The following is a 13,506-nucleotide window of genomic DNA, read 5'->3' as shown; positions in this document are numbered from 1 at the left end:
CTCCAGTTGAACCCTCTGCTCAAGGTTCTTGTACGTCTTCTGGACCAGCTCTTTCGTCCCCAGCACTCCGTACCACATCATGTTCTTGGTGCGACTGCTGCGGGGGGAGACAGAAGGAAGAAACCAAACAACCGTAGAATTAAACTGTATCAATCAATGATCAATCAATGAGGTTAAGCTGAGTCACTATAAAAATGGTGACAGAAAATGGACATTAAAGCTATAGTGCGTAGTTTCTGTTGCCCCCATGAGAAATTTCGGTGCGTCAACATGATACACGTCTTCTGTGATCGCACACAGCCCCCACCCCTCTTCCACGCAGTTGCAAGCAGCCAAGGAGGACACAGAGGATTAAAAAAACATGATGGACTCTTCAGAAGAGGTAATTGTCTTCACTCTAGTTTCTGCGTGTGAAAGTCGCCGGACGACACAATCTTCTGAACATAGCCATACTGAGAGATACAGAAAGAGTTGTGTGGAGCTGATTAAATTAGCTTTGTATCAACTCATTTGGCAATGGATTGAATGTAATGGACGTTTATTAATATATCAAAAAGTTACGCACTAAAGCGTTAATTGAGAATAGTTGCAAAGTGGAAGGAGCCGCTGATTTGTGTTTTTCACCAGTTTCATCATTATCAATTTTCTTTATTTGCAGAGGATTTGCTGCTTTATGTCTCTGACCCTGTTTCATGTATAACCAGTATTATTGTCAATAGCATGGAATCATATGTTATATAAAAGAGAAGTAACTCCAACAGACAACAACATAAATTAAAAAGTGACATGACAAATTAAGTCTTAAAACTGACTGAATAACACCCCAAGATAATGTTTTTAAAACCATTCTGAGTTTCTTCTGGAGAGTTTTTAAACAAATTTAATTAGTTGTTTGTGTGTGTGTGTGTGTGTGTGTGTGTGTGTGTGTGTGTTCATACCTGCATTTTTTAGGGTGCTCATCTCTCTTGTTGTTGAACTCGAGGGAAATCTTAGCGTCCAGGCCGATGCCAAAGTAGTTGTTCATGACACACTTCTCTGAGCATTGTCTGCAAACACAGAAAAGATATAGATTGTATATTAAAATGTGATAATAATAATAATAATACATTAAAACAAGAGCACATTATGCAGCCATAGCTGGTATTTGCATGCAAACAGATGAGATGCACACAAAGACTTACACAGTGTCCTCGCTGAATGTGACAGTGTGGAGGCTCTCTGGTTTCTCAAGGACAATGGGGGAGGTGGGACTTAAGCTTCCTTGACCTAGACAGAGGTATAATAATCACTTCCATAAAACAATGTCCAAAAACAATGTATTGCCCTTCTAAAATTGTTTTAGAGTTTTTAAAATGCAGATGTTTTTCCAAAATGTACACATTTTGGCGTATGTCCCTTCACCTCGTATCCCTGCTGAGTTCAAACCAAAGGGACACTTACGTGGCTCAGCATCCTTCAGCTCCTCGCTGTTTTCTCTTTTGATGGAGGTCGAGGACGACATTCTCTGGACCTGCGTGTGTTGGTTCTGCTCATCCACCACTGAAACCATGACGCCGGTGAACTTAATACAAAACACCCGAGGCATGATTGTGTCAAAATGATACCAAAAGAAGAACAAACAAATAGGTTACCTTTCTCGGCCTGTTCGATGATCTGCCTCAGGGCTTTCTTCAGGCTGTTGGCCCTGAGCATCAGCTGCTCCTTGGACCGGTATGTTTTACCCTCTGAACCTGACTCACCGCCACTTTCGACAGGGCTCGAGCCACCACTCTCCTGGCTGGGCACCGAACCAGCTGGCACCACCTGGATGTGACAGGAAAAGAAAGAGGAGACATCCTTGTACTGTGGGAACGCTGAAGCATTGTCACATCATCATTAAAGCATCAGTGTTAAACCTGAAAAGGTCTACTCATTCATAAATCCTTACTATCCCTGCTCCGTGGAGCCTTATAGCAGTGCAACATCTCTCACTCTTAGCAAATAGAAGCAGTTTAATATTCATTTACAGGCCATACTGAGGGGGCAGGATATATCTGTATTTTATTTATCAGATATAAAATGATGGTCGGCACGAAGCTTAGTGCCTTTCCCCTTTTATTGAGCAGCAGGTTGGAATCACACTAGCATTTTGAGGGCTGTGTTATTTCTTTTAGAGCACTGACATCAATCTGTGAATAAAAGACTCCAAAGGGAGCAGAGACACAAAAAAGCTGTATTCTATTTTGTTTTTTTAGCTCCTGTGAGAAAATTTAAGATCAAAAAAAAAAAAAACATCTACTACTTAAAAGGCTTAGGTTGAATGGGGGAGGGGGGGATTTAATACTCTAGTGTTTCAACTGAGAAAGAACACTTTATATCCTCTCTGAGCAAACAACCATTCAGTATCTCAGAAATACAGTGCGCTAGAAAACTATTCAACTTCATCCTTATCATGTTAAGTGGAAGATATTTAAAACTGACATTTTGTGGCTTATTAATCACCCTTAATCACCAATGATGCCAAACAGTTTAAAACTAATGAGCTTAAATGAACGGCAAAACTCTCCTTTAAAAAAGGTTGATACGGATAATATAAATAAATTCCAGGATAATGGTTTCCTATAGACCGAATAGTCCCTAACAACAAAAACAACCCACGTCAACCCACGACTCCTCATCAAAGTTGAAATATTTCTATGAGCACTTAAAAGAAGTGTTTACCTTCTGAGATAATCTGAATATATTTAAAGAGGTTCAACTACATAGTATTTAACAAGTGAAAAGATAAGAAAAATGTCAGTTTTTACACAGAAATCCATCTTTTGATTTTAGGCTTTAAACAAATTTCATACATCCATACAGTGTTAGAGCACTGTATGGATAATAATTTTATCCTTAAACAAGCAGGTTTTGTGCCGTTAGTCACACATTTTGTCACTTGTTCCAGACTGCTCAAATCTAAATTTGGTGCACAACACTTCAGCTGTTTTGGGATTTCCAGGCTGCACTGCAGCGATTGCTAAGACTATAATATTATATTGATTAGAATTCATAGTGTTTTTACCTGAGCCTCTGCTTCCTCACTTAAGGCCTTGACGAGGGAATCAAGCTTCTCATTCAGCAATGCACACTGGGAGAAGAGACAGACAGACAGACAGAAAGATATTTTTATGATTTCTATGGCTCCCTTGCTCACTTCCAAATCATATGAGGGGTGCAAATTGGGAGATAAAATAGACACCAATGCTAGGCAGAAGTTCATAATTAAAAAAATTTTGCGGCTGCATTAACGCTCAAAACCAGCATGAAATTAATACCTATACAGCGCATAGAGGTCTTTTATCCGCAGAAGCAATAGGCAAATTCTCCTCCAGGCATCAATAAAGCATTACATTATTTGGAAAAAGATAGATAAGTAGGACGGAGCTCAAAGCGCTCTGACAGGAGGGGTTTGGGGAAGACTTGACCTCTGCTGGGTGAAAAGATTTTCTCTTCTTGAAAATATCTCACAAATACATTTGGCAAACCACTCTTCCTCCCAGCATGACTCTCTTTGCAGTTTAAAACTTGTAGGACCTTCTGCTGGTGACCGACAGCTGCTGTAAATACGTATTTTAAAACCCATCCCAGATTTCACTCTTTTTTCTTTAAATAGCTTTAAGGTTGGAAAAATCATGTCAGCTTGTTCCATTTACTACACGATGTTTACTAAAGTAAAATATTAAAACCCAATGACTCCATGCTGTTCCTGGTGCACCGTTCCATCAAATGGAAATATTTTAGATGCTTTTATGCACATTTCCACAGATTTAGTACATTTGGTTACTTTTGAATCTGAATACCTGAATCTCCATTAGAATTAAAAACTAGAATTGCCGCCTTCCGGTTGTAGGCCTCCGCCAACCAGTCAAGTTGTATTTTTTGGTGAAACGTGGATGCCAATTCAATAGCCGACAAAAAAAATTTAAGATTTGGTAAATTTTAAACTTTGGAAATAATTTTTTGAGTTGTGAACAATGGCCTTCCTGTTGGTATTCTATAATTTTTTTTAATTAAGAAAAGGTAATTATAATTTAAGACGGTTCTCTATCTTTGAAACTGGTATAGGGAGTCTTATGTACATTTTAGATATAGTGTTTCAGTTTTGGGGGTTAAATTATGGAATGAACTTAATGATGAGTTGAAAGTGTGCACATCTCTGTTGAGTTTCAAAAATCTTTAAATAATTAAGGGTTATGAAGTAATTTGATTAAATGTAAAACTACTAGGATTATATTCAAATATTTAGTTTAATTTAGTTTTGTTGGATTTCTGGGTGATCCTATGGGGATTATAGGATAGGCAAAAATAAGCCTTGGCATCAGCCTATTCCTTTTTTCGGTTTAGCTACGGTGACCTTTCTGATATAAAATGTCATCACTTCATAATTTTATCCTATCAGACATTTGTGTGAAATCTTGTCATAATAAGCGTAGGAATTGTTGAGTTACGGCCAAAAGCACATTTTGCGAGTCCACAGGCACAGTGACCTCCAAAATCTAATCAGTTCATCTTTGAATCCACGAAAAATTCCTCAAGACGTTAATGAGACATCACGTTCACAAAAATGGTTACGGACGGACATACTCGGAAACATAATGCCTCCAGCCACGGCTATCGCCGGTGCGGCAACATAAAAATAAGGTTTCAAATGAAATGAAATGGCAGCACTTTAGCCAGAGGGGTATCTTCCACTCTCACCGACATCCACACCTCTACTTTAACACTCATGTTTAGCCTTCCAGCTTCAACTGCTCTTTTAACTGAATTCATATGTGTCAAATAAATAGAAAATATGGAGGGAATATTGACACTTGGCTTTCAACAAAACTATTTCTGTCCCACTCTATTATACACACACACACGCACGCACACACACATACACCTACACTGCCCACTAGTTACGGTTATACAAGCTCTTACATAAAACGATTACACACACAAAACCATTTACCTTCTTTGCCATGGCATCTGCCTCCTCCTTGTTCTCTGTGGCTCTCTCGTACGCCTTCCCCACCTCCGCCACAAAATCATTCACCGTCCCACACAGAAACCTGACAGAGGGGGGAGAGAGAAAGGAAAACAGAGTGTGTGTGTGTGTGTGTGTGGGGTGGGGAAGGGGGGAGGTGGTGTTGATTAAAAAAACAAATTAAACAAATCAGCAGAGTAACACATTTCATGTTTGGTGATTCACCATGCAGTCACTGTCTTTGGAGATACCACACACACACACACACACACACACACGTACGTTTCATCGCCGCCTACCTGCCTGTCAGCTAAGTCGCCTCCACACAGTCAGTATTAACTCATAGCTGTTACATTGCTGCTGCATGACTCAGCGGGGAGGTTTCTCCAAACGTACACAGCTCTCGGGCATTCGGTAAATATTGGTTCCTTTAAAATGAATATTGCTGAAGATAAAACACGTCCCTTATATATGAGCCGTGTCCTCTTGTGTGCTCTCGTAGGTGTTTATTTCCAAATTAATTATCTGGAAATTACAGATGCACGATAGCACTCTGTTCTAACTAGTTTATGGTAGTTTTTGAAAGGCGTGCGCTCAGTCTGCTGAACATTGTGCAAATGTTCCTTCAACTTGACGTGGCAAAAGTGAAACAGAATCAATCATATCATTGCGTTACAGGTGGCAGGGTGTTTTTAGAAAAGTTGCACAATGCATTTTGTTTTGGTTGCAAACTTACAATGGTTGCCTCTGAAAACATGCAAAACTTTATTTCGATTGGAGTGCAACTCGATTGGAGTGCAACTACACCTTGTACACCTTAGTATAAACTGCCGCCATTCTTAATATAACAACTTATTAAGATCCCAGGTGAAACTGCAACTTACAACAACTTACTTACAGTTCAATTTGTACTTGAACAGATATCTATTTTGATTTCCATCATGTGTTGATTGTTTCTCTTGACCCTTGGCTAAATGAAACCGGTTAAAATTCCACTGAAAAATTTTAAAAAGTAAATATTTCGAAGCAGGAAAAACACATTTTCTTTTTCCGACGACACCGGAGCTATGTTTAAAATTGGCTCAGAGTGCGTCCTAAAAAAACACTGAAGTGTGCTGCAGGTCTCCACTACAATCGGCAGCGGTTTAAAAACACACACATACGCATGCGCGCGCGCACTCACACACACACACACACACACACACACACACACACACACACACACACACACACACACACACACACACACACACACACACACACACACACACAGAGCAGTGGAGAAAAGTGCTCTGTAATGGACGCTCCACTCTTCCCAAAGGAAGACTACTAATGTACTAATGCACTAAAGATGACCCTTAAATAGTGCTTCATCTGTCTCTTTCACTTACAACTGGGCAGCACTTACTGTCCCCTCCGTGTGTGTGTGTGTGTGTGTGTGTGTGTGTGTGTGTGTGTGTGTCTGTGTGTCTGTGTGTGTCCGTGTCCGCCCGTCCTTAGGGAGCAAAGCAAAAATCAATACTCACTGACCAGACACTCACTTGCCTCTTTTTGTCTGCCTCTTTCTCTCATCATCTCTCTTCTTTATTCTCCTTTTCCCTCCTAACTTTCACCCTGCTATCTTTATTCTCATCTTCCAGCCTTCACCTGCCTCCTACTTCCCCCCCTGTCCCTGTTTCTGAAGGCATTCGTGGCACGTACTTGGCAGAGGAAATGACGTCACTGTGTTTGTCCGAGTCCAGGATCTTGGCGAGGTGGGAGGCCACAGAGTCTGCATACTGAGTGATGTGGACCTGAGAGAGAGAAAGAGACTTCAGACTTATAAAAAGAAAAGGGTGGAGTTTTTTCCTACCTCACGTAAGAATGATTCCTTTTTAAGTTGGTCTTGAAATTTTCTACTAGATTTCAGCCTTTTTTTAAATTTTTATTTTTTTTAGCTGTGTCGGCCCTCAGCTAAAAATTCACAATCTTTAATGAGATTTAAATACAGTACAACAGAGATCTTCAACAGGGGGTCCGGGACCCCTAGGAGGTCCTCAGACTTACTGCAGGGCTGTCGCAAAATTATTGCAAGTTTTTTTGAAAATTAAAATGTCTTAACATGAATCCAATATATTATTAGCAAATATAAATCAGCTCACTTGTGAAAAAAACTAAACATTTTTTATACTGGCCTATAGGTATGTTAGTCACTAAGGTAGCCATCTACAGATACCGTTAATAAGGATTCACTGTGCCACATCTATGTTTAACATTAAACAATGACGTATAAAATCATGCTGACAATTATTATTTTAATAGCTTATGCACTAAAAAGGTATACAAAAAAGTGTTAGGCCACCCCCATGTGTAATTGAGGCCCAGTTTATATGCTACTCTATTGTATACAATATGTGCAGAAGGGGGATCCCTGCTCCATCTCTCTCAGTTAAGGAGTCCTTGGCTTAAAAAACTTTGAAGACCCCTGCAGTACAAGGTTTGCTAATGGGATTTTGAACGAGCCTATTGCTAAAAAACTAAAGTAAAATGTAATCTTGGTTGAATGGTGTAGCATGGGCGAAGGAAGAAGCCATACAATGTTGGAGCTGATCCGCATCACGGGCCGATACACAAATCATTTTTGGTTTTCACTAACACTGTGAGATAGTGCATGGCCTTGGCCGAGGTCTGCGCTTTCCAGAGTGCCCTTCTAGTTTAATTCTTAGATTATCAAGAAACATATTTTATTAAATATATTTATTTTGTAGGTAGTTTTTTTTTTAGATTGTATGGTTTCTACCCTATTTATGTACAAAACATAATAATAATATAATGTGCGTTTGTCATTCAACCATTTCTTAACTTTCCAGTCATGACCTTAGGAAAAATACTCAAATAATGTGATTTTATCCATCAAACATCTGAAAACGTTGACTGGAAACCGAATAAAAGACAGAACAACTCTAAATTAATATAGCACTTTCTACGAACTTGCAAACCAACAGCCCACAAAAAGACTATTGCGGTCTGCCCTTGCTCAAAAGACATGACTGGTGAAGGTTTGGTGTGCTGTCATTGGCTGTCCCCCCAAAAAATCCCTTTTTCAGTTGATTGGATCAGCCTTTAACTTACTGACAAATGACTGATGAGAGCTTTAAAGTCTTTAATCTGATCGCTCCGCTTATATTATCCATCTGAGTAATGAATGAATTATTGGTGAGAAACTGGCTATGCAGTTGCAGAATCATGCTGTAATTTTAAAACTACAGTATGCCCTTTAACTACCAGACAGATTTGGGAGTTGAGAAGCAGCTTTTAACTTAAAATACACTCCCTGTGGTTTCGGTCTGATTGCTTTAGCTGCCAGCTGCCAGACACAATTGATTCTTAGTTTTCGAAAATAATTTCTTGGAGCTTGCAAGATCTGGCTGTGTGGGGCTAATTTATGGAAACCATCTGTCAAAAAGCAAACAGCTTCCTGAAAGTAATTTACCTGCAGAGGAGAATCAAGACTGTCGTCTTCTTTCACTATCGGTGTGCGTTTAGTGGTGGCAGGCACCTCGTATGTCATCACACTCCATCTAAAAAGACACACAAAGACACACACCGATGTCAAGCATCGGAGAATAAACTTTATTATCAGCTAATCAGATCACTATAGAAGGACAGGACACAGGGAATTAAAACATGCAGCCTGTATGCCCTTTTGCTAACTGTGATTGTGCCGCTGATAAAAACACCACAATCCATATATAGTTCAAGGCTCAAGAAGTCAGTTAACACCTGCAAAACATATGTAAGCTTTCTTTTTCTTCTTTTTTTACCTATCTAAATTATGTACTTTGAATTAAAGTAAGGAGTAGTTTGACATTTTGGGAAATACAGTACAGGCCAAAAGTTTGGACACACCTTCTCATTTAATGCGTTTCCTTTATTTTCATGACTATTTACATTATAGATTCTTATTGAAGGCATCAAAACTATGAATGAACACATACAGAATTATGTACTTAATAAAAAAGTGTGAAATAACTGAAAACATGTCTTATATTTTAGATTCCTCAAAGTAGCCACCCTTTGCTTTTTTTGATAACTCTGCAAACCCTTGGTGTTCTCTCAATGAGCTTCATGAGGTAGTCACCTGAAATGGTTTTCACTTCACAGGTGTGCTTTGTCAGGGTTAATTAGTGGAATTTTTTCCCTTATTAATAAAAAAGTAAAGGGTGGCTACTTTGAAGAATCTAAAATATAAGACATGTTTTCAGTTTTTTCACACTTTTTTGTTACATAAAAGTACATAATTCCATATGTGTTCCTTCATAGTTTTGATGCCTTCAGTGAGAATCTACAATGTAAATAGTCATGAAAATAAATAAAAAAACGCATTGAATGAGAAGGTGTGTCCAAACTTTTGGCCTGTACTGTATGCTTATTCACTTTCTTGCCAAGAGTTAGCTGAGAAAATTGATGCCACTCTCATGTCTGTACAGTAAATATGAAGATACAGCCAGGTTAGCTTAGCTTAGCACAAAGACTGTAAATGGGGGAACTAGCCTGGCTATGTCCAAAGGAATGTGCCTACCAGCAACTCTAAATTTATGCTTCTGCGAAGGCTCCATGCAGAGCTTCCTCCGTAGCCTACGTAATTGGCCTGAAGTTTATACTTGTGTGTGCGTTGATCTCTTTAAGAGAACAGCAGGGCCGGCATATGTGTGTGTGTGTGTGTGTGTGTGTGTGTGTGGTAGAGCGAGTGAAAGAGTGACGGCAATTAGCTAGAGTAGTGACTCTAGAGTCATAGTGAGAGAAACAAAGCGTCTCCCCTGTGCTTTCTGACCACGGTGGGAAATCTGGAGCAGGAAAAGTTAACCCTCTTCTTGATTTCATGATGTTTATGGAAAAGGAGAACCAGGAAATGAGTCGGGGGAAATGAAACGCTACCAAGCCACAGCCGAGTGACGTGCGTCGTGTAGTCACATTTTTCGAGAGGTGCACGTCAGGCTACGGCGTAGGGTCCGTATCTCCATGTACCTACGTACGTAGCCACGGCGTCGATTTAACGCAGAAGCATAAATCAAGCTTTACGGTAAAGGGTTATATGCCGGATTATTTCTTGGCAGGGAGCGGTGTTAAGCTCTGCCAAAGACTGTTTATGAGGTAAAAGAAGCACCACTCCGTAACACCTCTGTACAACCACAAGTGGACTTTTTTTTGTAGTCCTAACCACCCCAACAGAGTGATAGGCTTCTCTCTAGCTGATTGTGTTACGTCAATGTCATGACTTGTATTCTGTCAGTCAAATTTTCTTTCATATCAATCATTTTAAGCTTATGGACTTTACAGTTTTAAATGGGGGCCTTCAGTATTTTGATAAAGTAGCTTGTGCAAAAATAAGGAGGGATGAATTTTCAGAGCTGCAGCAAGAAGCAGCTAGATGTTATTTTTTAATGTTTCTTAAGAATCTTTCCCAGAGGTATAAATAGAAATAAACAGCCTTTAGTACTTTTAGGTAATCATCTTTGTTGCTTCGACTATTGCTCGTTACTGTCTGCTGCCCTTGAGAAGTAAGGAAGGATCTAAGGAAGATCAAATTCGTTCTGTTGGGATTTCCTCCATCATCCAGTTCTCTCTCTCTCTCGCCCTCTCTCTCCCTATCTCTCTCTCTCTCTCTCTGGTCTTACCGGTCCAGCATTTTGGTGGTGGCTCTCTCCAGCTTCTCCAGGATTTGCAGCAGCTGAGCGTCGTCGTCACAGAGGCCTCCCCAGCCCAGAACCCGAGCCAGATCGTTACCTGTGCCCAGAGGCAACACGCCCAGCTGGCACTGTAATGTAAGACAATATGTCATCTGTAAAAAAAATTGATTGAATCCAAATTTCTAATGATTTATGTCTCATCTTTCTAAATCACAAAGAGAGTAGGGAACCACTGTAAGTCAGATACTACAGATTTGTGGGCACATATACAATTCAGGTGTTTAACATGGACTCTCTTTACTCTAAAACAAACACAATTATATCCAAACATTAGATCTGTATTCTCTTGGTAAACATAAGCACACTAGTTGCAGTCGGTACACTGCTATTTAGGTACACAAATATGAAAAGTTAGTTATAAATTGAATTATTATTAATCAAAATCTTCTGTTCTCTTTATTTTGGGTTTCAATTGACAACAGTAGACAAGCATTGAAGTAATGCAGGTGTCTACTGTGCCAATCAGAAGAATTTTGAATTATGAAATTGCAAAAACATGGTAAGATATATAATTGATCACTTCTGTCAGAATCCTACAAATCAGAGGAATGGGTTTGTTACACAAGTATAAGATGGAGATGATTATTAGATTATTAGTTCCTCCTCAAGGACAAAAAAAAATAGTTTTGAACTGTAACACCTTGCAACATAAAGACAAATAGTCTTTAGATTGTGATTATAGAGGCAAGGCAGAACAACTTGAAAATCTTGAGGAAAAAAATGTGATAAAGATCACACTGGCTGACACATCATTAAGTGTTTAATCTGATATTACCTGAAAATTATTCAAACTGATTTGAATGCCACTTGCGTATCTAAATTAAACACTAATTTGAAAATTTAAAAAACATGTTATCCGACATGCCATTCATTGATTTGGATTACTTCCATGACATTAATGAATTAGTTTAGTTAATCAGTGTAACATTGGTCATTTTACCCATTGCCACCCTCACTTTCTCTTTGACCCTGTCCTTCCCTGGCATTCTTTTTTTATTGTGTCCTTTCTCTTACTCTCTATTTCCTAATTCACTTCCTTTTTGGCTTTTGAGTCTGGTCCAAATGTTACTCGCCACATGTTCAACACTATTTCCATTTCAGGTTTGAGGACAACGGACAGCAAAAGCAGGGTTTTACGGCAGTAAGCATGATCGGTCCGTGTACAGTAAAGGCCATGATTCTGTGTTACCTTATTTGACATAAATCTATGCGTGTGCCTGTTATTTCTGACAATTTGATAAACAAAAAAAATATATAATGCTTGAGTAAATAAAACCCCAATTAACAAAACTGGTTAAAAAAGTGATATCACTTTTTAATAAATCACCAGGGGAGTCCGGTACAGCCTGACTCTAAAACTGAGATTAACTCTCACATAAGTTTATGTTATGCTTTTTCAATGGTTGTTTGGTAAATTGCTCTTAAACACATTTAGAGAGGATTTGAATCGCCATTTTCATTCTCAATGCTTATCATTTTGGCACTGTTGATGTTCCTTTGGGGCTGGCTAAAACCTCTTTGGGGGATGCCAAAAGTTCCTCTATGCAAGAAAAACCCTGAAAAGGGTTACAAACTGCGACCACAGGTGGAAAATACTTAAGTTCTAATGTTTTTTTTTATAATTTGCAACATGAGCACAAGAGGTAGCTTTCCACTTTATCTTGCCCAACAGCGTTCTCCACAATTACCTTCAATATTATATCATCATCCTTCCTCCTCCTCGTCGCTCTCACCTGTTTATGGAGGTTGAGTTTATCCAGTTCTGAGAGCACCCAGCCCACGCTGCCATCTCCTCCGCACACCAGGATACGAAACGTCACAAACTTCTGGAAAAGGCGCAGGCTGCAGGAGGAGGAGAGAGTGGGATGGGATGGGAGGATGAGGAGAAGAAGAGGAGGAAGCAAAAAGCACAAAATGTTAAGCGGTAGATGTCATGAAAAGGCAGCAACAGTACAGCATCGGTACATGCATTAAACCAGTCGTGACAAACTAGAAACTCCCACTAGTGAAGCAATCAACTAGTAGAAAAAAGGGCTGTTAACAAGTAAAATGTAAGAATTTTCTGCTACAATTAAGCTTATTATTTCATTAATAATTGAAGTACTATAATGTAGTAAGTACCCAAGCTCTGGTCCTCCATTCATCAGGTCAAAGACTTGAGCTGGGTTGAGGAGCTGCTTGAATTTGCGGAGGAACTTCACTCCCTGGTTATCTCCACTTTTGGAGTTGACCAGGACTAGGAGAGGACTGGAGCACGATGCTGAGGTGGCCTTCCAGAAGCCTGAAAGGAAGTCAATTACGGTAACAGGTTTTGAAAAATGAAAAGAGTAGAAAACTATCTAGCTCACAGATTCAAGTCCAAATGTTGTTTTTGTGTAATTTGACGTAATTCTTTGGCTGTTGTGTTGCAAACATTCGTCATTTCTTCAAATTTCTACTAGAAAGGTTTGTCCAAGCATGATAGAAGTTAAAATGTTCATGTTGGGTTTAAAAAAAAAAGGGTAATGCAGGTAATTTACAATGCCACACCCTCTGCATCCAAAGGATTTACACCAGTGGAGGTGAAAGGTAACATTCCTGATCTTTGAACCTACTGTACATGCAGTACTATGAACAAAAGAGCCTGTGTGTGTGTGTGTGTGTGTGTGTGTGTGTGTGTGGTGTCATACCATCTGAGTCGATGCTGTTAAGTGCAGTGGGAGGGATGATTGACACTCGATATTGACCCAAGGGACACACCTTACCCATTTGTTCTTTACAGCTGTTGTGGACCTACACACACACACACAC

General features: G+C 39.4%; 1 protein-coding gene across 2 annotated transcripts in view; it reads right to left on the bottom strand.

Moving 5' to 3' along the window:
- The window catches only part of si:dkey-172j4.3 (diacylglycerol kinase eta), a 79,375-nt gene that overhangs the window by 14,941 nt on the left and 50,928 nt on the right, over window positions 1–13,506 (bottom strand). For both annotated transcript variants that reach the window (XM_028564569.1, XM_028564571.1), the window contains exons 10-22: window positions 13,386–13,488; window positions 12,838–12,997; window positions 12,450–12,558; window positions 10,645–10,784; window positions 8,460–8,547; window positions 6,689–6,780; window positions 4,973–5,072; window positions 3,044–3,109; window positions 1,632–1,803; window positions 1,441–1,539; window positions 1,182–1,266; window positions 939–1,046; window positions 1–97 (exon numbers count right to left, since the gene is read on the bottom strand). In XM_028564569.1, coding sequence (XP_028420370.1) covers window positions 1–97; window positions 939–1,046; window positions 1,182–1,266; window positions 1,441–1,539; window positions 1,632–1,803; window positions 3,044–3,109; window positions 4,973–5,072; window positions 6,689–6,780; window positions 8,460–8,547; window positions 10,645–10,784; window positions 12,450–12,558; window positions 12,838–12,997; window positions 13,386–13,488 — 1,419 coding nt within the window. The remainder of the gene's footprint in view (window positions 98–938; window positions 1,047–1,181; window positions 1,267–1,440; window positions 1,540–1,631; window positions 1,804–3,043; window positions 3,110–4,972; window positions 5,073–6,688; window positions 6,781–8,459; window positions 8,548–10,644; window positions 10,785–12,449; window positions 12,559–12,837; window positions 12,998–13,385; window positions 13,489–13,506) is intronic.

Source organism: Perca flavescens, chromosome 19, assembly GCF_004354835.1.
Source record: "Perca flavescens isolate YP-PL-M2 chromosome 19, PFLA_1.0, whole genome shotgun sequence".
Lineage (NCBI taxonomy): Eukaryota > Metazoa > Chordata > Actinopteri > Perciformes > Percidae > Perca > Perca flavescens.
The sequence above is the reverse complement of the archived record's forward strand: the minus strand, read 5'-3'. Positions and strand labels throughout refer to the sequence as shown.